The 23,072-nt window shown below is 49.5% G+C and overlaps 2 protein-coding genes across 4 annotated transcripts in view; one reads left to right on the top strand and one right to left on the bottom strand.

The window, feature by feature from the left end:
- The first annotated feature begins 15,604 nt into the window (after positions 1–15,604).
- The window catches only part of LOC124118256 (ubiquitin carboxyl-terminal hydrolase 25-like), a 39,646-nt gene continuing 32,178 nt past the window's right edge, over positions 15,605–23,072 (top strand). Inside the window, exons 1-4 of one of the 3 annotated variants that reach the window (XM_048394974.1) lie at positions 15,605–15,759; positions 19,326–19,455; positions 21,010–21,175; positions 22,610–22,690. The gene's annotated coding sequence lies outside the window, so the exon portion shown is untranslated. Of the gene's footprint in view, positions 15,760–19,325; positions 19,456–21,009; positions 21,176–21,284; positions 21,296–21,750; positions 21,776–22,609; positions 22,691–23,072 lie in introns of those variants that run through there. The other 2 variants (XM_048394972.1, XM_048394973.1) reach the window with 2 other exon arrangements.
- Positions 21,014–21,937, bottom strand: LOC125378966 (repetitive proline-rich cell wall protein 2-like). The gene has a single exon (XM_048394980.1). It carries the CDS (start codon positions 21,935–21,937, stop codon positions 21,014–21,016), a length of 924 nt encoding a protein of 307 aa, XP_048250937.1.

Below are 23,072 nucleotides of genomic sequence, written 5' to 3'. Positions count from 1 at the left end.
CCCTCCTAGTTGTCAGTCCCCTCCTAGTTGTTGTCAGTCCCCTCCTAGTGTTGTCAGTCCCCTCCTAGTTGTTGTCAGTCCCCTCCTAGTTGTTGTCAGTCCCCTCCTAGTTGTTGTCAGTCCCCTCCTAGTTGTTGTCAGTCCCCTCCTAGTTGTTGTCAGTCCCCTCCTAGTTGTTGTCAGTCCCCTCCTAGTTGTTGTCAGTCCCTCCTAGTTGTTGTCAGTCCCCTCCTAGTTGTCAGTCCCCTCCTAGTGTCAGTCCCCTCCTAGTTGTCAGTCCCCTCCTAGTTGTTGTCAGTCCCCTCCTAGTTGTTGTCAGTCCCCTCCTAGTTGTTGTCAGTCCCCTCCTAGTTGTTGTCAGTCCCCTCCTAGTTGTTGTCAGTCCCCTCTAGTTGTTGTCAGTCCCCTCCTAGTTGTTGTCAGTCCCCTCCTAGTTGTTGTCAGTCCCCTCCTAGTTGTCAGTCCCCTCCTAGTTGTTGTCAGTCCCCTCCTAGTTGTTGTCAGTCCCCTCCTAGTTGTTGTCAGTCCCCTTCCTAGTTGTTGTCAGTCCCCTCCTAGTTGTTGTCAGTCCCCTCCTAGTTGTTGTCAGTCCCCTCCTAGTTGTTGTCAGTCCCCTCCTAGTTGTCAGTCCCCTCCTAGTTGTTGTCAGTCCCCTTCTAGTTGTTGTCAGTCCCCTCCTAGTTGTTGTCAGTCCCCTCCTAGTTGTCAGTCCCCTCCTAGTTGTTGTCAGTCCCCTCCTAGTTGTTGTCAGTCCCCTCCTAGTTGTTGTCAGTCCCCTCCTAGTTGTTGTCAGTCCCCTCCTAGTTGTTGTCAGTCCCCTCCTAGTTGTTGTCAGTCCCTCCTAGTTGTCAGTCCCCTCCTAGTTGTTGTCAGTCCCCTCCTAGTTGTTGTCAGTCCCCTCCTAGTTGTTGTCAGTCCCCTCCTAGTTGTTGTCAGTCCCCTCCTAGTTGTCAGTCCCCTCCTAGTTGTTGTCAGTCCCCTCCTAGTTGTTGTCAGTCCCCTCCTAGTTGTTGCCAGTCCCCTCCTAGTTGTCAGTCCCCTCCTAGTTGTTGTCAGTCCCCTCCTAGTTGTTGCCAGTCCCTCCCCTCCTAGTTGTTGTCAGTCCCCTCCTAGTTGTTGTCAGTCCCCTCCTAGTTGTTGTCAGTCCCCTCCTAGTTGTTGCCAGTCCCTCCCCTCCTAGTTGTTGTCAGTCCCCTCCTAGTTGTTGTCAGTCCCCTCCTAGTTGTTGTCAGTCCCCTCCTAGTTGTTGTCAGTCCCCTCCTAGTTGTTGTCAGTCCCCTCCTAGTTGTTGTCAGTCCCCTCCTAGTTGTTGTCAGTCCCCTCCTAGTTGTTGTCAGTCCCCTCCTAGTTGTTGTCAGTCCCCTCCTAGTTGTTGTCAGTCCCCTCCTAGTTGTTGTCAGTCCCTTCCTAGTTGTTGTCAGTCCCCTCCTAGTTGTGTCAGTCCCCTCCTAGTTGTTGTCAGTCCCCTCCTAGTTGTTGTCAGTCCCCTCCTAGTTGTTGTCAGTCCCCTTCCTAGTTGTTGTCAGTCCCCTCCTAGTTGTTGTCAGTCCCCTCCTAGTTGTTGTCAGTCCCCTCCTAGTTGTTGTCAGTCCCCTCCTAGTTGTTGTCAGTCCCCTCCTAGTTGTTGTCAGTCCCCTCCTAGTTGTTGTCAGTCCCCTCCTAGTTGTTGTCAGTCCCCTCCTAGTTGTTGTCAGTCCCCTCCTAGTTGTCAGTCCCCTCCTAGTTGTCAGTCCCCTCCTAGTTGTCAGTCCCCTCCTAGTTGTTGTCAGTCCCCTCCTAGTTGTTGTCAGTCCCCTCCTAGTTGTTGTCAGTCCCCTCCTAGTTGTTGTCAGTCCCCTCCTAGTTGTTGTCAGTCCCTTCCTAGTTGTTGTCAGTCCCCTCCTAGTTGTCAGTCCCCTCCTAGTTGTCAGTCCCCTCCTAGTTGTTGTCAGTCCCCTCCTAGTTGTTGTCAGTCCCCTCCTAGTTGTTGTCAGTCCCTCCTAGTTGTTGTCAGTCCCCTCCTAGTTGTTGTCAGTCCCCTCCTAGTTGTTGTCAGTCCCCTCCTAGTTGTTGCCAGTCCCCTCCTAGTTGTTGCCAGTCCCCTCCTAGTTGTCAGTCCCCTCCTAGTTGTTGTCAGTCCCCTCCTAGTTGTTGTCAGTCCCCTTCCTAGTTGTTGTCAGTCCCCTCCTAGTTGTCAGTCCCCTCCTAGTTGTCAGTCCCCTCCTAGTTGTTGTCAGTCCCCTCCTAGTTGTTGTCAGTCCCCTCCTAGTTGTTGTCAGTCCCCTCCTAGTTGTTGTCAGTCCCTTCCTAGTTGTTGTCAGTCCCCTCCTAGTTGTCAGTCCCCTCCTAGTTGTCAGTCCCCTCCTAGTTGTTGTCAGTCCCCTCCTAGTTGTTGTCAGTCCCCTCCTAGTTGTTGTCAGTCCCCTCCTAGTTGTTGTCAGTCCCCTCCTAGTTGTTGTCAGTCCCCTCCTAGTTGTTGTCAGTCCCCTCCTAGTTGTTGCCAGTCCCCTCCTAGTTGTCAGTCCCCTCCTAGTTGTCAGTCCCCTCCTAGTTGTTGTCAGTCCCCTCCTAGTTGTTGTCAGTCCCCCCTCCCCCCCTCCTAGTTGTTGTCAGTCCCTTCCTAGTTGTCAGTCCCCTCCTAGTTGTCAGTCCCCTCCTAGTTGTTGTCAGTCCCCTCCTAGTTGTTGTCAGTCCCCTCCTAGTTGTTGTCAGTCCCCTCCTAGTTGTCAGTCCCCTCCTAGTTGTTGTCAGTCCCCTCCTAGTTGTTGTCAGTCCCCTCCTAGTTGTTGTCAGTCCCCTCCTAGTTGTTGTCAGTCCCCTCCTAGTTGTCAGTCCCCTCCTAGTTGTTGTCAGTCCCCTCCTAGTTGTTGTCAGTCCCTTCCTAGTTGTCAGTCCCCTCCTAGTTGTCAGTCCCCTCCTAGTTGTTGTCAGTCCCCTCCTAGTTGTTGTCAGTCCCCTCCTAGTTGTTGTCAGTCCCCTCCTAGTTGTTGTCAGTCCCCTCCTAGTTGTTGTCAGTCCCCTCCTAGTTGTTGTCAGTCCCCTCCTAGTTGTTGTCAGTCCCCTCCTAGTTGTTGTCAGTCCCCTCCTAGTTGTCAGTCCCCTCCTAGTTGTTGTCAGTCCCCTCCTAGTTGTTGTCAGTCCCCTCCTAGTTGTTGTCAGTCCCCTCCTAGTTGTTGTCAGTCCCCTCCTAGTTGTTGTCAGTCCCCTCCTAGTTGTTGTCAGTCCCCTCCTAGTTGTCAGTCCCCTCCTAGTTGTTGTCAGTCCCCTCCTAGTTGTTGTCAGTCCCCTCCTAGTTGTTGTCAGTCCCCTCCTAGTTGTTGTCAGTCCCCTCCTAGTTGTTGTCAGTCCCCTCCTAGTTGTCAGTCCCCTCCTAGTTGTTGTCAGTCCCTTCCTAGTTGTCAGTCCCCTCCTAGTTGTCAGTCCCCTCCTAGTTGTTGTCAGTCCCCTCCTAGTTGTTGTCAGTCCCCTCCTAGTTGTTGTCAGTCCCCTCCTAGTTGTTGTCAGTCCCCTCCTAGTTGTTGTCAGTCCCCTCCTAGTTGTTGTCAGTCCCCTCCTAGTTGTTGTCAGTCCCCTCCTAGTTGTTGTCAGTCCCCTCCTAGTTGTTGTCAGTCCCCTCCTAGTTGTCAGTCCCCTCCTAGTTGTCAGTCCCCTCCTAGTTGTTGTCAGTCCCCTCCTAGTTGTTGTCAGTCCCCCCCTCCTAGTTGTTGTCCCCCCCCTCCTAGTTGTTGTCAGTCCCCTCCTAGTTGTTGTCAGTCCCCTCCTAGTTGTTGTCAGTCCCCTCCTAGTTGTAGTCCCCTCCTAGTTGTTGTCAGTCCCCTCCTAGTTGTTGTCAGTCCCCCCCTAGTTGTTGTCAGTCCCCTCCTAGTTGTTGTCAGTCCCTTCCTAGTTGTTGCCAGTCCCCTCCTAGTTGTCAGTCCCCTCCTAGTTGTTGTCAGTCCCCTCCTAGTTGTTGTCAGTCCCTTCCTAGTTGTTGTCAGTCCCCTCCTAGTTGTTGTCAGTCCCCTCCTAGTTGTTGTCAGTCCCCTCCTAGTTGTTGTCAGTCCCCTCCTAGTTGTTGTCAGTCCCCTCCTAGTTGTTGTCAGTCCCTTCCTAGTTGTTGTCAGTCCCTTCCTAGTTGTTGTCAGTCCCCCTCCTAGTTGTTGTCAGTCCCCTCCTAGTTGTTGTCAGTCCCTCCTAGTTGTTGTCAGTCCCCCCCCCCCTCCTAGTTGTTGTCAGTCCCCTCCTAGTTGTTGTCAGTCCCCTCCTAGTTGTTGTCAGTCCCCTCCTAGTTGTTGTCAGTCCCCTCCTAGTTGTTGTCAGTCCCCTCCTAGTTGTTGTCAGTCCCTTCCTAGTTGTTGTCAGTCCCCCCCCCCCTCCTAGTTGTTGTCAGTCCCCTCCTAGTTGTTGTCAGTCCCCTCCTAGTTGTTGTCAGTCCCCCCCCCCCTCCTAGTTGTTGTCAGTCCCCTCCTAGTTGTTGTCAGTCCCCTCCTAGTTGTTGTCAGTCCCCTCCTAGTTGTTGTCAGTCCCCTCCTAGTTGTTGTCAGTCCCTTCCTAGTTGTTGTCAGTCCCCCCCCCCCTCCTAGTTGTTGTCAGTCCCCTCCTAGTTGTTGTCAGTCCCCTCCTAGTTGTTGTCAGTCCCCTCCTAGTTGTTGTCAGTCCCCTCCTAGTTGTTGTCAGTCCCCTTCCTAGTTGTTGTCAGTCCCCCCCCTCCTAGTTGTTGTCAGTCCCTTCCTAGTTGTTGTCAGTCCCCCCCCCCCCCCCCTCCTAGTTGTTGCCAGTCCCCTCCTAGTTGTTGTCAGTCCCCCCCCTCCTAGTTGTTGTCAGTCCCTTCCTAGTTGTTGTCAGTCCCCTCCTAGTTGTTGTCAGTCCCCTCCTAGTTGTTGCCAGTCCCCTCCTAGTTGTTGTCAGTCCCCTCCTAGTTGTTGTCAGTCCCCTCCTAGTTGTTGTCAGTCCCCTCCTAGTTGGTCAGTCCCCTCCTAGTTGTTGTCAGTCCCCTCCTAGTTGTTGTCAGTCCCTTCCTAGTTGTTGTCAGTCCCCTCCTAGTTGTTGTCAGTCCCCTCCTAGTTGTTGTCAGTCCCCTCCTAGTTGTTGTCAGTCCCCTCCTAGTTGTTGTCAGTCCCCTCCTAGTTGTTGTCAGTCCCCTCCTAGTTGTTGTCAGTCCCCTCCTAGTTGTTGTCAGTCCCCTCCTAGTTGTTGCCAGTCCCCTCCTAGTTGTTGCCAGTCCCCTCCTAGTTGTTGTCAGTCCCCTCCTAGTTGTTGTCAGTCCCTTCCTAGTTGTTGTCAGTCCCCCCCCTCCTAGTTGTTGTCAGTCCCCTCCTAGTTGTTGTCAGTCCCTTCCTAGTTGTTGTCAGTCCCCTCCTAGTTGTTGTCAGTCCCCTCCTAGTTGTTGTCAGTCCCCTCCTAGTTGTTGTCAGTCCCCTCCTAGTTGTTGTCAGTCCCTTCCTAGTTGTTGTCAGTCCCCCCCCTCCTAGTTGTTGTCAGTCCCCTCCTAGTTGTTGTCAGTCCCTTCCTAGTTGTTGTCAGTCCCCTCCTAGTTGTTGTCAGTCCCCTCCTAGTTGTTGTCAGTCCCCTCCTAGTTGTTGTCAGTCCCTTCCTAGTTGTTGTCAGTCCCCCCCCTCCTAGTTGTTGTCAGTCCCCTCCTAGTTGTTGTCAGTCCCTTCCTAGTTGTTGTCAGTCCCCTCCTAGTTGTTGCCAGTCCCCTCCTAGTTGTCAGTCCCCTCCTAGTTGTTGTCAGTCCCCTCCTAGTTGTTGTCAGTCCCCTCCTAGTTGTTGTCAGTCCCCCCCCCCCCCCTCCTAGTTGTTGTCAGTCCCCTCCTAGTTGTTGTCAGTCCCCTCCTAGTTGTTGTCAGTCCCTTCCTAGTTGTTGTCAGTCCCCCCCCCTCCTAGTTGTTGTCAGTCCCTTCCTAGTTGTTGTCAGTCCCCCCCCCCCCCCCCTCCTAGTTGTTGTCAGTCCCCTCCTAGTTGTTGTCAGTCCCCTCCTAGTTGTTGTCAGTCCCCTCCTAGTTGTTGTCAGTCCCCCCCCCCCCCCCCCCCCTCCTAGTTGTTGTCAGTCCCCTCCTAGTTGTTGTCAGTCCCCTCCTAGTTGTTGTCAGTCCCTTCCTAGTTGTTGTCAGTCCCCCCCCCTCCTAGTTGTTGTCAGTCCCTTCCTAGTTGTTGTCAGTCCCCCCCCCCCTCCTAGTTGTTGTCAGTCCCCTCCCCTCCTAGTTGTTGTCAGTCCCCTCCTAGTTGTTGTCAGTCCCCTCCTAGTTGTTGTCAGTCCCCTCCTAGTTGTTGTCAGTCCCCTCCTAGTTGTTGTCAGTCCCTTCCTAGTTGTTGTCAGTCCCCTCCCCTCCTAGTTGTTGCCAGTCCCCTCCTAGTTGTTGCCAGTCCCTTCCTAGTTGTTGCCAGTCCCCTCCTAGTTGTTGTCAGTCCCTTCCTAGTTGTTGCCAGTCCCCTCCTAGTTGTTGTCAGTCCCTTCCTAGTTGTTGTCAGTCCCCTCCTAGTTGTTGTCAGTCCCCTCCTAGTTGTCAGTCCCTTCCTAGTTGTTGTCAGTCCCTTCCTAGTTGTTGTCAGTCCCCTCCTAGTTGTTGTCAGTCCCTTCCTAGTTGTTGTCAGTCCCTTCCTAGTTGTTGTCAGTCCCCTCCTAGTTGTTGTCAGTCCCTTCCTAGTTGTTGTCAGTCCCCTCCTAGTTGTTGTCAGTCCCCTCCTAGTTGTTGTCAGTCCCCTCCTAGTTGTTGCCAGTCCCTTCCTAGTTGTTGTCAGTCCCCTCCTAGTTGTTGTCAGTCCCCTCCTAGTTGTTGTCAGTCCCTTCCTAGTTGTTGTCAGTCCCCTCCTAGTTGTTGTCAGTCCCCTCCTAGTTGTAGTCAGTCCCCTCCTAGTTGTTGTCAGTCCCCCCCCCCCCCCCCTCCTAGTTGTTGTCAGTCCCTTCCTAGTTGTTGTCAGTCCCCTCCTAGTTGTAGTCAGTCCCCCCCCCCCCTCCTAGTTGTAGTCAGTCCCCTCCTAGTTGTTGTCAGTCCCCCCCCCCCCCCCCCCTCCTAGTTGTTGTCAGTCCCTTCCTAGTTGTTGTCAGTCCCCTCCTAGTTGTAGTCAGTCCCCTCCTAGTTGTTGTCAGTCCCCCCCCCCCCCCCCCCCCTCCTAGTTGTTGTCAGTCCCCTCCTAGTTGTTGTCAGTCCCCTCCTAGTTGTTGCCAGTCCCCTCCTAGTTGTTGTCAGTCCCCTCCTAGTTGTTGTCAGTCCCCTCCTAGTTGTTGCCAGTCCCCTCCTAGTTGTTGCCAGTCCCCTCCTAGTTGTTGTCAGTCCCCCCCCCCCCCCCCCCCTCCTAGTTGTTGCCAGTCCCCTCCTAGTTGTTGCCAGTCCCCTCCTAGTTGTTGTCAGTCCCCTCCTAGTTGTTGCCAGTCCCCTCCTAGTTGTTGTCAGTCCCCTCCTAGTTGTTGTCAGTCCCCCCCCCCCCCCTCCTAGTTGTTGTCAGTCCCTTCCTAGTTGTTGTCAGTCCCTTCCTAGTTGTTGCCAGTCCCCTCCTAGTTGTTGTCAGTCCCTTCCTAGTTGTTGCCAGTCCCCTCCTAGTTGTTGTCAGTCCCCTCCTAGTTGTTGTCAGTCCCTTCCTAGTTGTTGCCAGTCCCCTCCTAGTTGTTGTCAGTCCCCTCCTAGTTGTTGTCAGTCCCCTCCTAGTTGTTGCCAGTCCCCTCCTAGTTGTTGTCAGTCCCCCCCCCCTCCTAGTTGTTGTCAGTCCCCTCCTAGTTGTTGTCAGTCCCCTCCTAGTTGTTGCCAGTCCCTCCCCCTCCTAGTTGTTGTCAGTCCCCTCCTAGTTGTTGCCAGTCCCTCCCCCTCCTAGTTGTTGTCAGTCCCCTCCTAGTTGTTGTCAGTCCCTTCCTAGTTGTTGCCAGTCCCCTCCTAGTTGTTGTCAGTCCCCTCCTAGTTGTTGTCAGTCCCCTCCTAGTTGTTGCCAGTCCCCTCCTAGTTGTTGCCAGTCCCCTCCTAGTTGTTGTCAGTCCCCTCCTAGTTGTTGTCAGTCCCCTCCTAGTTGTTGTCAGTCCCCTCCTAGTTGTTGTCAGTCCCCTCCTAGTTGTTGTCAGTCCCTTCCTAGTTGTTGTCAGTCCCCTCCTAGTTGTTGTCAGTCCCTTCCTAGTTGTTGCCAGTCCCCTCCTAGTTGTTGTCAGTCCCCTCCTAGTTGTTGTCAGTCCCCTCCTAGTTGTTGCCAGTCCCTCCCCCTCCTAGTTGTTGTCAGTCCCCTCCTAGTTGTTGTCAGTCCCTTCCTAGTTGTTGTCAGTCCCCCCCCCCCCCCCCCCCTCCTAGTTGTTGTCAGTCCCCTCCTAGTTGTTGTCAGTCCCCTCCTAGTTGTTGTCAGTCCCCTCCTAGTTGTTGCCAGTCCCCTCCTAGTTGTTGTCAGTCCCCTCCTAGTTGTTGTCAGTCCCCTCCTAGTTGTTGTCAGTCCCTTCCTAGTTGTTGTCAGTCCCCTCCTAGTTGTTGTCAGTCCCTTCCTAGTTGTTGTCAGTCCCTTCCTAGTTGTTGTCAGTCCCTTCCTAGTTGTTGTCAGTCCCTTCCTAGTTGTTGTCAGTCCCTTCCTAGTTGTTGTCAGTCCCTTCCTAGTTGTTGCCAGTCCCCTCCTAGTTGTTGTCAGTCCCCTCCTAGTTGTTGTCAGTCCCCTCCTAGTTGTTGTCAGTCCCCTCCTAGTTGTTGCCAGTCCCCTCCTAGTTGTTGTCAGTCCCCTCCTAGTTGTTGTCAGTCCCCTCCTAGTTGTTGTCAGTCCCCTCCTAGTTGTTGTCAGTCCCCTCCTAGTTGTTGTCAGTCCCCTCCTAGTTGTTGTCAGTCCCCCCCTAGTTGTTGTCAGTCCCCTCCTAGTTGTTGTCAGTCCCCCCCTAGTTGTTGTCAGTCCCCTCCTAGTTGTTGTCAGTCCCCTCCTAGTTGTTGTCAGTCCCCTCCTAGTTGTTGTCAGTCCCCCCCCCCCCCTCCTCCTAGTTGTTGTCAGTCCCTTCCTAGTTGTTGTCAGTCCCTTCCTAGTTGTTGTCAGTCCCCTCCTAGTTGTTGTCAGTCCCCTCCTAGTTGTTGTCAGTCCCTTCCTAGTTGTTGTCAGTCCCCTCCTAGTTGTTGTCAGTCCCCTCCTAGTTGTTGTCAGTCCCTTCCTAGTTGTTGTCAGTCCCCTCCTAGTTGTTGTCAGTCCCCCCCCCCCTCCTAGTTGTTGTCAGTCCCCTCCTAGTTGTTGTCAGTCCCCTCCTAGTTGTTGTCAGTCCCCCCCCCCCCCCCTCCTCCTAGTTGTTGTCAGTCCCTTCCTAGTTGTTGTCAGTCCCTTCCTAGTTGTTGTCAGTCCCCTCCTAGTTGTTGTCAGTCCCCTCCTAGTTGTTGTCAGTCCCTTCCTAGTTGTTGTCAGTCCCCTCCTAGTTGTTGTCAGTCCCCCCCCCCTCCTAGTTGTTGTCAGTCCCCTCCTAGTTGTTGTCAGTCCCTTCCTAGTTGTTGTCAGTCCCCTCCTAGTTGTTGTCAGTCCCCTCCTAGTTGTTGTCAGTCCCTTCCTAGTTGTTGTCAGTCCCCTCCTAGTTGTTGTCAGTCCCTTCCTAGTTGTTGTCAGTCCCCTCCTAGTTGTTGTCAGTCCCCTCCTAGTTGTTGTCAGTCCCCTCCTAGTTGTTGTCAGTCCCTTCCTAGTTGTTGTCAGTCCCCCCCCCCCTCCTAGTTGTTGTCAGTCCCCTCCTAGTTGTTGTCAGTCCCTTCCTAGTTGTTGTCAGTCCCCTCCTAGTTGTTGTCAGTCCCCTCCTAGTTGTTGTCAGTCCCCTCCTAGTTGTTGTCAGTCCCCTCCTAGTTGTTGTCAGTCCCCTCCTAGTTGTTGCCAGTCCCCTCCTAGTTGTTGTCAGTCCCTTCCTAGTTGTTGTCAGTCCCTTCCTAGTTGTTGTCAGTCCCCTCCCCCCTCCTAGTTGTTGTCAGTCCCCCCCCCCTCCTAGTTGTTGTCAGTCCCCTCCTAGTTGTTGTCAGTCCCCTCCTAGTTGTTGTCAGTCCCTTCCTAGTTGTTGTCAGTCCCCTCCTAGTTGTTGTCAGTCCCCTCCTAGTTGTTGTCAGTCCCCTCCTAGTTGTTGTCAGTCCCTTCCTAGTTGTTGTCAGTCCCCTCCTAGTTGTTGTCAGTCCCCTCCTAGTTGTTGTCAGTCCCTTCCTAGTTGTTGCCAGTCCCCTCCTAGTTGTTGTCAGTCCCAACTTTCAACAATTAAAAAATGTATAAAAATTATTCGGTTTCAGAGCTCCAGATAAGCTTTTGGTGTTGTGGGTATTTTACCCATGCATTTTAAGATCATTGGGTATCAGTAATTCTATCTGGGTATTCAAATTTCTGTTACCCACTAGTTTTTACACATGTGGGTATTTAAGTTAAATATTTAAAAACACTATTCATCTAGGCCCTGCAAACTGGTGTCGTGTGGGTTCGAGAGCTTTATAGGACTCAAAAATACCACGATACTTCCACAAGAAAGTGTGATGGCAAATGATCGTGATGTAACTGTCGTCGTGGAGTTTGGCAAGGTTGACGGAATGCCCGTTTATAATTTCAAAATAAGTTGCTGATTTGCTAATCGAATAGGCAGGGTTACTTAACACTATTTTGATGATACGCACAAGTTTTATTTTTGTAGCGTATCAGTAATGTTCGTTGCGTATTTGATACGCTTGGATTTTATTTTACTGCGTATTTCTGCATTTTTTATGAGTATTTCACGCAGATACGCAGCTTATCTGGAGCTCTGGGTTTTAATTCATTCAACATGACACCATCTCTGAAGTAACTTAGTTAGATCTACACGTCATTCACACAAAGTTAAGTCACAATTTTCTCCTTTTTAATATTTCAAGACTAAGTCACTACAAATATATATTTAACCTCGGAGCAAAGCAAAATGTTATTTCTTGCACGAAATAGGACAAGGGGAAACCCTGAAGGTAACAGACAAGCTCACTTTATTAAAAGAATATCGCCGATGTTTTGTTCAACATCAAAGATTTATAAGGTACTTTATTTGCCAGTCCACAGGGACTGGCTGTCACATGAATTACCGGTCCAAGCCTTATTTTACCGGTAAAAAAACTGGTAATTCCCGGTAAACGGGAACACTGTTAACTCGTTCCCAGAGACTCGGGGGGGGGGGGTGGTTAGTTATAGATGGGACCTGCATGTTCACAGGAAAATATCAGCTTGTAAAACATTTGCAACTGCAGGTCATACACTGTTTGAAATGTCTCGCCCTACTGTTTATGAATGTAAACGTCATGTTTATAATGTTATTTATAAAATGTATTTACAACTTAATAAACATACCACTTAATTATTTTACTACAAATGTAAGCTACACATTCATAATATCCAGATTAAGTACAGAGTAAGCGAAAATTGTAGCGTTTTTTTTGACAATATTAAGATTTCATGCTATTCACTTACCTATTTCCTCTATATTGTTTACGTAATCGGAAAATTATTCTAAAAAGAATTTGAAATAATGTCTATCAGCACCTATTTTCTGATAAGAGTGGCTTTCCTCTCAGTAACAAGAAATGAGGCTCATACAGGCTTGAAAACGCCATGAATTTTAAGGTCCCTCCTGAAAAACCTTGATTTTTAATGACAACCTTAGTAAGCTTTGAAAATCACCAATATAACTTGAAAAGCCTTGAATTTGTACAATATGACATAAACGTGTTGCCTTTATGGCTCAATGAATATTTTATTTGTTGATTGTGAAAATAAATCGTGTTGGAAATTTTGTGATGTTCATACGGCTTCTTAGGTCTTACGACTTATATATAGATGGTGTGCTGGATCAGTGGATGTGAAAAAAAGTATTGACAGAGTATGGCAAATAAACCAAATAAAAGCCTTGAAAATGACAGTTGAAAGTCTTGAAAAGGCCTTGAATTTTAGTTTGTGTCTCATATCTGTATGAACCTTGAAAGAAAATAACGTGAAGTACCTCCATTTTTGAAGCTGTGTATGAATAACACATGCAAAGATTCCTTTGATGTATGGTTTCATTTGAAAGCTCTGAGCATCCAGATCGCATCGTGACGTATCCAGTGGTATACCGTATTCGACGTAATAAGCGCCCAGGGCGCTCTCAAAATTAGAAATAGGGGGCTCTTATTAGAATATTATTTGGGTGAAAAAATCAGAGTTGAAAGCTAAATTTCGTGGTTTATGCTGACAGCCTGAAATGTTTATGTACGACAGATATATGTTTCCAGAATTTAAATGCCAATAATAAAGGGTGCATATAACACACGAGTGTGTATTATACGCGAATAGGGGAAGGAAGCGAGGCGTATTATATGCGAATAGGGGTCGGAAGGGGTGCTAATTGGGATTGTTCACTAGCCAATATATTAGCAAATCTCGCCGTGGGCGCTTATTACGTCGAATACGGTATTCGCAGTTGTAACAAGTGTTTCTGATGGATAAAAATTCATTTAATTAATGAATCTAAAGAGCTTTTTTTACGTAATCTGCTATAAGCATGATAAGGATCGTGATTGGTCGATTTCTAACAGACACTGAAGATCTTGGGAAAAAAAATTCTTCCAACAACCCATGCTTGCTGTAAAAGGCAACTATGCCTGTCATAAGAAACGACTAACTGGATCGGGTGGTCTGGTTCGCTGAGTCGGTTGATGAATGTAATTGTATCCCAATTGCCTAGATTGATGCTCATGTTGTCAATCACTGGATTGTCTGGTCCAAACTTGATTTTTTACAGCCTGTCGTCATTTTGCTGGAATATTGTGGAGTTCGGAAAACAAACAAATTCAAGCATATGACTTAAGGCAGCCAATCAAATTACAGCAATGGATCCTGTCCTTGTGTGCGATAATTTTCAAATTTAGATAAAAGATTCTGGTTTCATCATTTTATTCTGAACGTTTGGGGCTTGAAATCACAACCTTATTTAAGATATGAAACTTGGTGGACATATTGAGCTTGGTTAAGACCTGAGATAAGATTCTTTGTGCATATATTTTGGCATTAAACATTGTGTCCAAGTGTTTTGGACTTACATTACACAATCTCACAAGAAGCTGGGGATCAAGAGGTTGGAGTTGCGGTCTGGGTTTATCAGGAGCCCTTCTCACGCTTTGCCTTGTTTGATATGTTAAGGGATTTGCTTTAAATGTCTTTATTTGGCTCTTTGTCATATTCTATACAGCCATTTGCTAATATATTGGCTAGTGAACAATACCAATTAGCACCCCTTCCGATTGATCAATGTACACAACACTTATTTATTCACGTATAATACGCACTCGTGTGTTACATGCACCCTTAATTATGAGCAATAAAATTCTCGAAAAATGTATCTCAAATATAAACATTTCAGGCTGTGAGCATAAACCACAATATATATTTTTTTTACTATATATGTATTTAAAATGATAAAAACCACAAGCGTAGCCTCTTGGTACTGGTGATAGCTGTTGCAGGATATTTTTATGTATGGAAGTTGGAACAACTTGACCAGTCACCGTATGGACTTCCCGCACGACATGTATTTTGATTGCGAAAATGTTATGTTGACATATAATAGCCAAATTGTCACAAATATGAATTTTAACGAGTCAAAGTATGACATTAATACATGTATCCATTCTTTAGCGTCAATGCGTCAAAAGCGGAAATCTGACTGTGGTTGCTGTATCTCTTCACACAAAATTTCACCTAACTTAACGAAAACAATATTAAATGAAATTTTAAATAGAATTCATAAAATATATTACAAACACAAGTCCAGATATACAATGAACACGTATTAATAACAAGATAGTATAATGATGGTATTGAATTGCGTACTTTAGTTCGGTCTGCTGACTGGTATTTCCGGTGTTATGTGCTTGCGGTGATCAGCTGATAATGTTATTGGGATGGGGAAAAACATCTGTCAGTGTAAAACCTGAGCTTATTAAAAATGTAAGTACGTTTTTGGGAACCATGCGTTACCGCGCTCTATAACCAAGTTAGCGGTTTATTGAAAGGCACAATAGCAAGGAAACGCTGTACTTGAGATTTGCGTTCCGTATCTCGGCGTACCGATAAATGGGCCCACGTTTATCGTATATCGTATTGTGGGTCAAGTATCGCGATGCATCGGAATATCGGTGTATCGTTTCACCCTCACATATAACTGGTTGAATTCTCATCAAATGATCCTATTGTTTTCATAACTAATGAGACCGCCTCCGTGGTCTTGTGGTAGAGCGTCCGCCCGGAGAGCGGAAGGTCCAGGGTTCGATCCCGGGCCGCGTCATACAAAAAGACGTTAAAAGATTGTACTTGTTGTTACCCTGTCTGGCGCTCGGCATTAAGGGGCTAAAACAAGGACTGGTCGGCTCGGAGTCAGTATACTGTGTCTGAGTGGGGTATTCATGTTAAACTGCGGCATGGTATCTCAGTGAGCTAGCACTATAAATTGGCATCAGTCCGGACTAGTACAAGCAGCCACACACACAGATACACGTGCATGCATGTCGCTATATAAGTGCAATGATCTGGGACGCGACGTAAAACCCAATTTCACCTCACCTTATAACTAATGATATTGGTAGATGACTAGATTCTGCCCTGTTTTAACATCACATTCATTTACATCATCATTATTTTCAATAGACGTTAAACAATAATAAACTAAACTACACCCGCAACTTCCATTAAATGTAACACTACTGGTCTTATTCTCAGTACCATGCCTTGGTTGATGCATGTCATCGATCCCAATTGCGTGGATCGATGCTCATGATGTCAATCACTGGATTGTCTGGTCCAGACTTGATTATTTACAGACCGTCGTCATATAGCTGGAAAATTGCTGAGTGCGGCGTTAAACAACAAACAAACAAACGTGATACAAAAGGAAAAGTGATAGATTAAAGAACTGAACGATTCCGACTATATATCAATCTTTATTTGTGCTTGAGGCCTCAGGTCCATATACAAAGTGTACAGAGTATACAAAAATATAAATTATACATCAAGGGTGATGGCGGTTTATCATATGTGTATATATATATATACCTATACATATATTCAATGATAACAGAGTGTTCAGTATTTAATGATAACATTCTCTCCTTACAAGTGAAGCTTTACCAAATTTTAACAAGTTTTCTACTATAGCTAGATCATAAATCATTCATTAAAATAACAAAACATTTGAATGTGCATTTGCTTAAATATTCTTTGGTACAAAAAGGTTTCTCAAATCATTAAAACATGGCCATTTCATTATTATGTGGAATTCATCCTCTAACTCATTTAAATTACAATTCTGACAGATTCTTTTACATTTTTTAACATTTTTCCGCCTTCCAACATTTATGTACATTTTTACACCTCCAGTTCTTAAAAGAGCTAAGTATAAGTATCTTCTATGCATTAATGATGGGACCAGGCTACAGGCCGGGCCAGTGTAGCTGCCCGCAGCGCATGGGGACACATGACGTAGAAAGAGTTAAATATGATGCTGTGAATGAGATTACACTCAGGTTCGATTACATATGTGGTAGTCCCCGGGGTCTGTGACACCCCAGTTTTGATTGTAGACAGCTACTAGCAGGCTGCAGTGATTTAGCTTTAATATCTTTGTATTTTTGACTGGCGTTACTTGTACAACATTCACTGTTCCTTCGACTTGCTGTCCGAATCCTACCACTATATGTGTTTCCCCACAATTGCCGCAGGTTGTGAAGCCGTACCGGGATGTTACGGACGCTCTGCCGCACGTGACCCAGAGCCAGACCACTCCGAGGAGCGGGGGTGAGGCTGTCCCCAGCCCCACACAGAAGACAGAGGGAGCTGAAGCAGCCTCCAGCAAGGGTAAGCAGCAATAGAACTGATGGTCGTAGTAGTGGTAGATGTTAGGGTGGGCGGGGTGAGGCCGTCCCCAGCCCCACACAGAAGACAGAGGGAGCAGTCTCCAGCAAGGGTAAGCAGCAGTGGTAGTAGTGGTAGATGTTAGGGTGGGCGGGGTGAGGCCGTCCCCAGCCCCACACAGAAGACAGAGGGAGCAGTCTCCAGCAAGGGTAAGCAGCAGTGGTAGTAGTGGTAGATGTTAGGGTGAGCGGGGTGAGGCCGTCCCCAGCCCCACACAGAAGACAGAGGGAGCAGTCTCCAGCAAGGGTAAGCAGCAGTGGTAGTAGTGGTAGATGTTAGGGTGGGCGGGGTGAGGCCGTCCCCTGCCCCACACAGAAGACAGAGGGAGCAGTCTCCAGCAAGGGTATGCAGCAGTGGTAGTAGTGGTAGATGTTAGGGTGAGCGGGGTGAGGCCGTCTCCAGCCCCACACAGAAGACAGAGGGAGCAGTCTCCAGCAAGGGTAAGCAGCAGTGGTAGTAGTGGTAGATGTAAGGGTGAGCGGGGTGAGGCCGTCCCCAGCCCCACACAGAAGACAGAGGGAGCAGTCTCCAGCAAGGGTAAGCACCAGTGGTAGTAGTGGTAGATGTTAGGGTGGGCGGGGTGAGGCCGTCCCCAGCCCCACACAGAAGACAGAGGGAGCAGTCACCAGCAAGGGTAAGCAGCAGTGGTAGTAGTGGTAGATGTTAGGGTGAGCGGGGTGAGGCCGTCCCCAGCCCCACACAGAAGACAGAGGGAGCAGTCTCCAGCAAGGGTAAGCAGCAGTGGTAGTAGTGGTAGATGTTAGGGTGAGCGGGGTGAGGCCGTCCCCAGCCCCACACAGAAGACAGAGGGAGCAGTCTCCAGCAAGGGTAAGCAGCAGTGGTAGTAGTGGTAGATGTTAGGGTGAGCGGGGTGAGGCCGTCCCCAGCCCCACACAGAAGACAGAGGGAGCAGTCTCCAGCAAGGGTAAGCAGCAGTGGTAGTAGTGGTAGATGTTAGGGTGAGCGGGGTGAGGCCGTCCCCAGCCCCACACAGAAGACAGAGGGAGCAGTCTCCAGCAAGGGTATGCAGCAGTGGTAGTAGTGGTAGATGTTAGGTTGAGCGGGGTGAGGCCGTCTCCAGCCCCACACAGAAGACAGAGGGAGCAGTCTCCAGCAAGGGTAAGCAGCAGTGGTAGTAGTGGTAGATGTTAGGGTGAGCGGGGTGAGGCCGTCCCCAGCCCCACACAGAAGACAGAGGGAGCAGCCTCCAGCAAGGGTAAGCAGCAGTGGTAGTAGTGGTAGATGTTAGGATGAGCGGGGTGAGGCCATCCCCAGCCCCACACAGAAGACAGAGGGAGCAGTCTCCAGCAAGGGTAAGCAGCAGTGGTAGTAGTGGTAGATGTTAGGGTGGGCGGGGTGAGGCCGTCCCCAGCCCCACACAGAAGACAGAGGGAGCAGTCTCCAGCAAGGGTAAGCAGCAGTGGTAGTAGTGGTAGATGTTAGGGTGAGCGGGGTGAGGCCGTCCCCAGCCCCACACAGAAGACAGAGGGAGCAGTCTCCAGCAAGGGTAAGCAGCAGTGGTAGTAGTGGTAGATGTTAGGGTGAGCGGGGTGAGGCCGTCCCCAGCCCCACACAGAAGACAGAGGGAGCAGTCTCCAGCAAGGGTATGCAGCAGTGGTAGTAGTGGTAGATGTTAGGGTGAGCGGGGTGAGGCCGTCTCCAGCCCCACACAGAAGACAGAGGGAGCAGTCTCCAGCAAGGGTAAGCAGCAGTGGTAGTAGTGGTAGATGTTAGGGTGAGCGGGGTGAGGCTGTCCCCAGCCCCACACAGAAGACAGGGAGCAGTCTCCAGCAAGGGTAAGCAGCAGTGGTAGTAGTGGTAGATGTTAGGGTGAGCGGGGTGAGGCTGCTCCAGCCCCACACAGAAGACAGAGGGAGCAGTCTCCAGCAAGGGTAAGCAGCAGTGGTAGTAGTGGTAGATGTTAGGGTGGGCGGGGTGAGGCCGTCCCCAGCCCCACACAGAAGACAGAGGGAGCAGTCTCCAGCAAGGGTAAGCAGCAGTGGTAGTAGTGGTAGATGTAAGGGTGAGCGGGGTGAGGCCGTCCCCAGCCCCACACAGAAGACAGAGGGAGCAGTCTCCAGCAAGGGTAAGCAGCAGTGGTAGTAGTGGTAGATGTTAGGGTGGGCGGGGTGAGGCCGTCCCCAGCCCCACCCAGAAGACAGAGGGAGCAGCCTCCAGCAAGGGTAAGCAGCAACAGAACTGATGGTCGTAGTAGTGGTAGATGTAAGGGTGGGCGGGGTGAGGCCGTCCCCAGCCCCACACAGAAGACAGAGGGGGCAGTCTCCAGCAAGGGTAAGCAGCAGTGGTAGTAGTGGTAGATGTTAGGGTGGGCGGGGTGAGGCCGTCCCCAGCCCCACCCAGAAGACAGAGGGAGCAGCCTCCAGCAAGGGTAAGCAGCAACAGAACTGATGGTCGTAGTAGTGGTAGATGTAAGGGTGGGCGGGGTGAGGCCGTCCCCAGCCCCACACAGAAGACAGAGGGAGCAGTCTCCAGCAAGGGTAAGCAGCAGTGGTAGTAGTGGTAGATGTTAGGGTGGGCGGGGTGAGGCCGTCCCCAGCCCCACACAGAAGACAGAGGGAGCAGTCTCCAGCAAGGGTAAGCAGCAGTGGTAGTAGTGGTAGATGTTAGGGTGGGTGGGGTGAGGCCGTCCCCAGCCCCACCCAGAAGACAGAGGGAGCAGCCTCCAGCAAGGGTAAGCAGCAACAGAACTGATGGTCGTAGTAGTGGTAGATGTTAGGGTGGGCGGGGTGAGGCCGTCCCCAGCCCCACACAGAAGACAGAGGGAGCAGTCTCCAGCAAGGGTAAGCAGCAGTGGTAGTAGTGGTAGATGTTAGGGTGGGCGGGGTGAGGCCGTCCCCAGCCCCACCCAGAAGACAGAGGGAGCAGCCTCCAGCAAGGGTAAGCAGCAACAGAACTGATGGTCGTAGTAGTGGTAGATGTAAGGGTGGGCGGGGTGAGGCCGTCCCCAGCCCCACACAGAAGACAGAGGGAGCAGTCTCCAGCAAGGGTAAGCAGCAGTGGTAGTAGTGGTAGATGTTAGGGTGGGCGGGGTGAGGCAGTCCCCAGCCCGACCCAGAAGACAGAGGGAGCAGCCTCCAGCAAGGGTAAGCAGCAACAGAACTGATGGTCGTAGTAGTGGTAGATGTAAGGGTGGGCGGGGTGAGGCCGTCCCCAGCCCCACACAGAAGACAGAGGGAGCAGTCTCCAGCAAGGGTAAGCAGCAGTGGTAGTAGTGGTAGATGTTAGGGTGGGCGGGGTGAGGCCGTCCCCAGCCCCACACAGAAGACAGAGGGAGCAGTCTCCAGCAAGGGTAAGCAGCAGTGGTAGTAGTGGTAGCAGTGGTAGTAGTGGTAGCAGTGGTAGTAGTGGTAGGTATTGGTGGAAGCAACCTCAGCACCACGCAGAATAAAGAGGTAAAGTTATGGGACATAAACTTTTTGACACAAAACTAATAACAGGAAGTCAATTTCTTTTGGTGACTATTTTACAGTTTCTCTCTATGTTTCCAGGAGTAATCGACCTGACCAATGAGCCGACCACTGACCGTGATGAGTTGCAGAAAGCTATAGCGGCCAGTCTACAGGACAGCCAGGGCATTCTGGGAGGTCAGGTGACCAGAGAGGAGCAGGATATCAGCAGGTACCTTGACGATACCATGAATGAACTGTCGGAATCAGCATCACCACTTATAGAGGGCCTTCCTCCCTACCCACCACCTAAACGACGCACGCCACGCCCCTATAACCCGTATGTGAAGAATCATTAGGACTGAGGGCATGGGTGGCCCAGTTGTCCTCAGTGTCACTGACAGATCGCTGTACATAAATGTGTTCCTCAGATGGGCTAGAAACCTATGATCGGCATCTTCCCGAGGCAAGAGAGTTAACTGACTATAAAAGTCCAGTTTCCACCCTTGCCGAACCAGGCTGGTATTATGGAGTTACATTTTGGCTGGACTAACGAGTCTATGCATAGTCCAATCATAATAGCGCAACGAAATCGAAATCCGGTTCGTCAACTGTCGTGGAGATTTCGGTCAATTGCAGGATTTGCAAAGCATGTGCACCGCCAACCCGTTGTCAACAGATATTTTCTTAATCTGTTCATGTTTCTAATCAAGGTGCTCACGTGGTATGATGGACTTCGCTATGTAAGACTCGTTTTATCACAATATATTCTTGATTATTGATCATATCATCTTGACTGGGCGCCGCCATTTTGTTTGAAAAGAAATTCAAGTGATATGAGAGGGGGTATCTGATTGGTCCATAGGAGAGGCTTAGAAGGGACATAACTGGTAATAGCCACTGGTGGCGCTACGATTGAGCCCATGAATTCCAGCCTAGTTCGGCAAGGGTGGAAACTGGACTTTTATAGTCAGTTAACTCTCATGCCTCGGGAAGATGATGATCGGGGTTTCGACTCCACATTCATCCTGATTATGTCCGAGGTTTGTCAGCTCCATGATTGTGTTTCATCATTGCAGTAAATGTCTGGGGCTTGCATCAAGCTAGCATATATAGCTGAAATACTATTGAAAGCAGTGTTAAACTCACTCACTCACTCACTCACTCACTCAACCACTCATTCACTCAACCACTCATTCAACCATCGAAACACCCAACCAAACACCCACTCGCCTATCAAAACACTCTCACTCAGTCACTCACTCACTCACTCACTCACTCACTCAAACACTCAAACACTCACCCATCGAAACACTCACTCATTCAACCATCGAAACACCCAACCAAACACCCACTCATCCATCGAAACACTCACTCACCCATCGAAACACTCACTCACTCACTCTGTACAGCAGGATTCTGGTTAAAACGTTCGCTCGTCACGCTGAAGACCCGGGTCGCTTCCCGACATGGGTACAATGTGTGAAGCCCATTTCTGGTGTCCCCAGCCGTGATATTGCTGGAATATTGCTAAAAGTGGTGTAAAACCATACTCACTCACTCACTTACTCACACACTCACTCACCTCACTCAACCACCCACTCACCCATCGAAACACCCAATTTCACTCACTCACTCACTCACTCACTCACTCACTCACTCACTCACTCACTCACTCAACCACCCACTCACCCATCGAAACACCCAACTTCACTCACTCGCTCGCTCACTCGCTCACTCGCTCACTCGCTCACTCACTCACTCACTCACTCACTCTGTACTGCAGGGTTCTAGAAGCCAGTCTGGCCGAGAGCAAGGCAGGGACAAAGAGGAAACGAGGGGAGGTATGGTTTGTCGACCCACTCAACCCCCATGAACGCAAGCGCACCGAGGGATGGCCAGTAGGACTGAAGAACGTTGGCAACACATGCTGGTTCAGTGCTGTCATACAGGTACGCAGGTGGCTGTTGCCATGGTGACACAATACATGCTGGTTCAGTGCTGTCATACAGGTACGCAGGTGGCTGTTGCCATGGTGACACAATACATGCTGGTTCAGCGCTGTCATACAGGTACGCAGGTGGCTGTTGCCATGGTGACACAATACATGCTGGTTCAGTGCTGTCATACAGGTACGCAGGTGGCTGTTGCCATGGTGACACAATACATGCTGGTTCAGTGCTGTCATACAGGTACGCAGGTGTCGGTTGCCATGGTGACACAATACATGCTGGTTCAGTGCTGTCATACAGGTACGCAGGTGGCTGTTGCCATGGTGACACAATACATGCTGGTTCAGTGCTGTCATACAGGTACGCAGGTGGCTGTTGCCATGGTGACACAATACATGCTGGTTCAGTGCTGTCATACAGGTACGCAGGTGGCTGTTGCCATGGTGACACAATACATGCTGGTTCAGCGCTGTCATACAGGTACGCAGGTGGCTGTTGCCATGGTGACACAATACATGCTGGTTCAGTGCTGTCATACAGGTACGCAGGTGTCGGTTGCCATGGTGACACAATACATGCTGGTTCAGCGCTGTCATACAGGTACGCAGGTGGCTGTTGCCATGGTGACACAATACATGCTGGTTCAGTGCTGTCATACAGGTACGCAGGGGTCGGTTGCCATGGTGACACTTCACATACATTGATTGATAATGTAAAAGGTATAAGATGAGATTCCTTTTCTGCGAAAATCGAGTGACACATTTTTTGGAAATTTGATATTAATAGTAACAGGCTTCCGAGATCTGTTCTCATCACACAACTTCATTATGATATTTTGTAACAGATGAACTTAAGAGGGAGTTGCAATGCCGGACACCCTCACAAGGAAAGATAAGAAATATTTTCCTTGTATGTCTGTTTTTGCTAGAAAAAAAATCTGATCATCAACGCCTCTCTATGTGAGGCAAGTAGAGAGATGCAGAGATCAGGAACAGTTATCTCCCTTTGACTAGAACGGTTGGATTGCCGTATCAGCGCACTAGCATTGTTCCAGGGATGTTCTTTGACCTCCTGACCTTGTTAGGGACGTCGTACAGTCCCCCCTCCGTTCCACTGCCAAAAAAAAAATATTCAATTTTTGTAAATTCTGCCACAATAATTTGATATATATATATACACACAAATCATGAAACTTCACTCCAGAACGGCATACATGTTTACAGGAATAAAACAAGCTTTTGACTTGTGTGTTAAAATTTTGTGGCAAATGAATGCAAAATTCTGCAAGAGTTCTTGAGTTCTGCAAGTGGGAATTTCTTTAAAATATTCCGCGATCATGAAATCTCGGATACAGCAGGAACTGGTCCTAGTCTTTGTTCAGGAGTAATGTTTCAGTGACCTGGGTGTTTGTGGACGTTTCTGTCTTTGTTTCAGTCACTCTTTCATCTACGAAAATTTCGACGCATAGTGCTGAATTTCCAGCTTCCAAATGATGGGCCTTCAACAACAACCAATGTAAGTATGTCCGTGTTGCCATGGCGATGAGGAAGTAGCAGAGCACCCTAGCAGAAGCTCATCTGAATTTTTATTGTGATAAATGTCACATATTAAGGTCAGCTACTCTGGGACAATAATGTCTTTTCTTCTTCCAATGACTGGTGAGGCCTTCATATGATGATGACGTCACGCCGAAGACCCGGGTTCGATTCCCGACATGGGTACAAAGTGTGAAGCCCATTTCTGGTGTCCCCCGCCGTGATATTGCTGGAATATTGCCAAAAGAGGCGTAAAACCATACTCACCCACAGTCATATGATGATGATGAGCCGGGGTAGAGCAGGTCTTAATCAACCCATGCTTGCTGTAAAAGGCAACTATACATGTCGTAAAAGGCGAC

This window comes from Haliotis rufescens, unplaced genomic scaffold (assembly GCF_023055435.1).
Source record: "Haliotis rufescens isolate VD_foot unplaced genomic scaffold, xgHalRufe1.0.p SCAF_136, whole genome shotgun sequence".
Lineage (NCBI taxonomy): Eukaryota > Metazoa > Mollusca > Gastropoda > Lepetellida > Haliotidae > Haliotis > Haliotis rufescens.
The sequence above is the reverse complement of the archived record's forward strand: the minus strand, read 5'-3'. Positions and strand labels throughout refer to the sequence as shown.

Bases quoted from the DNA above. Each gene is read 5' to 3' on its own strand.
- LOC125378966 (XM_048394980.1), bottom strand. From the start codon at position 21,937: ATGTGTCACTCGATTTTCGCAGAAAAGGAATCTCATCTTATACCTTTT.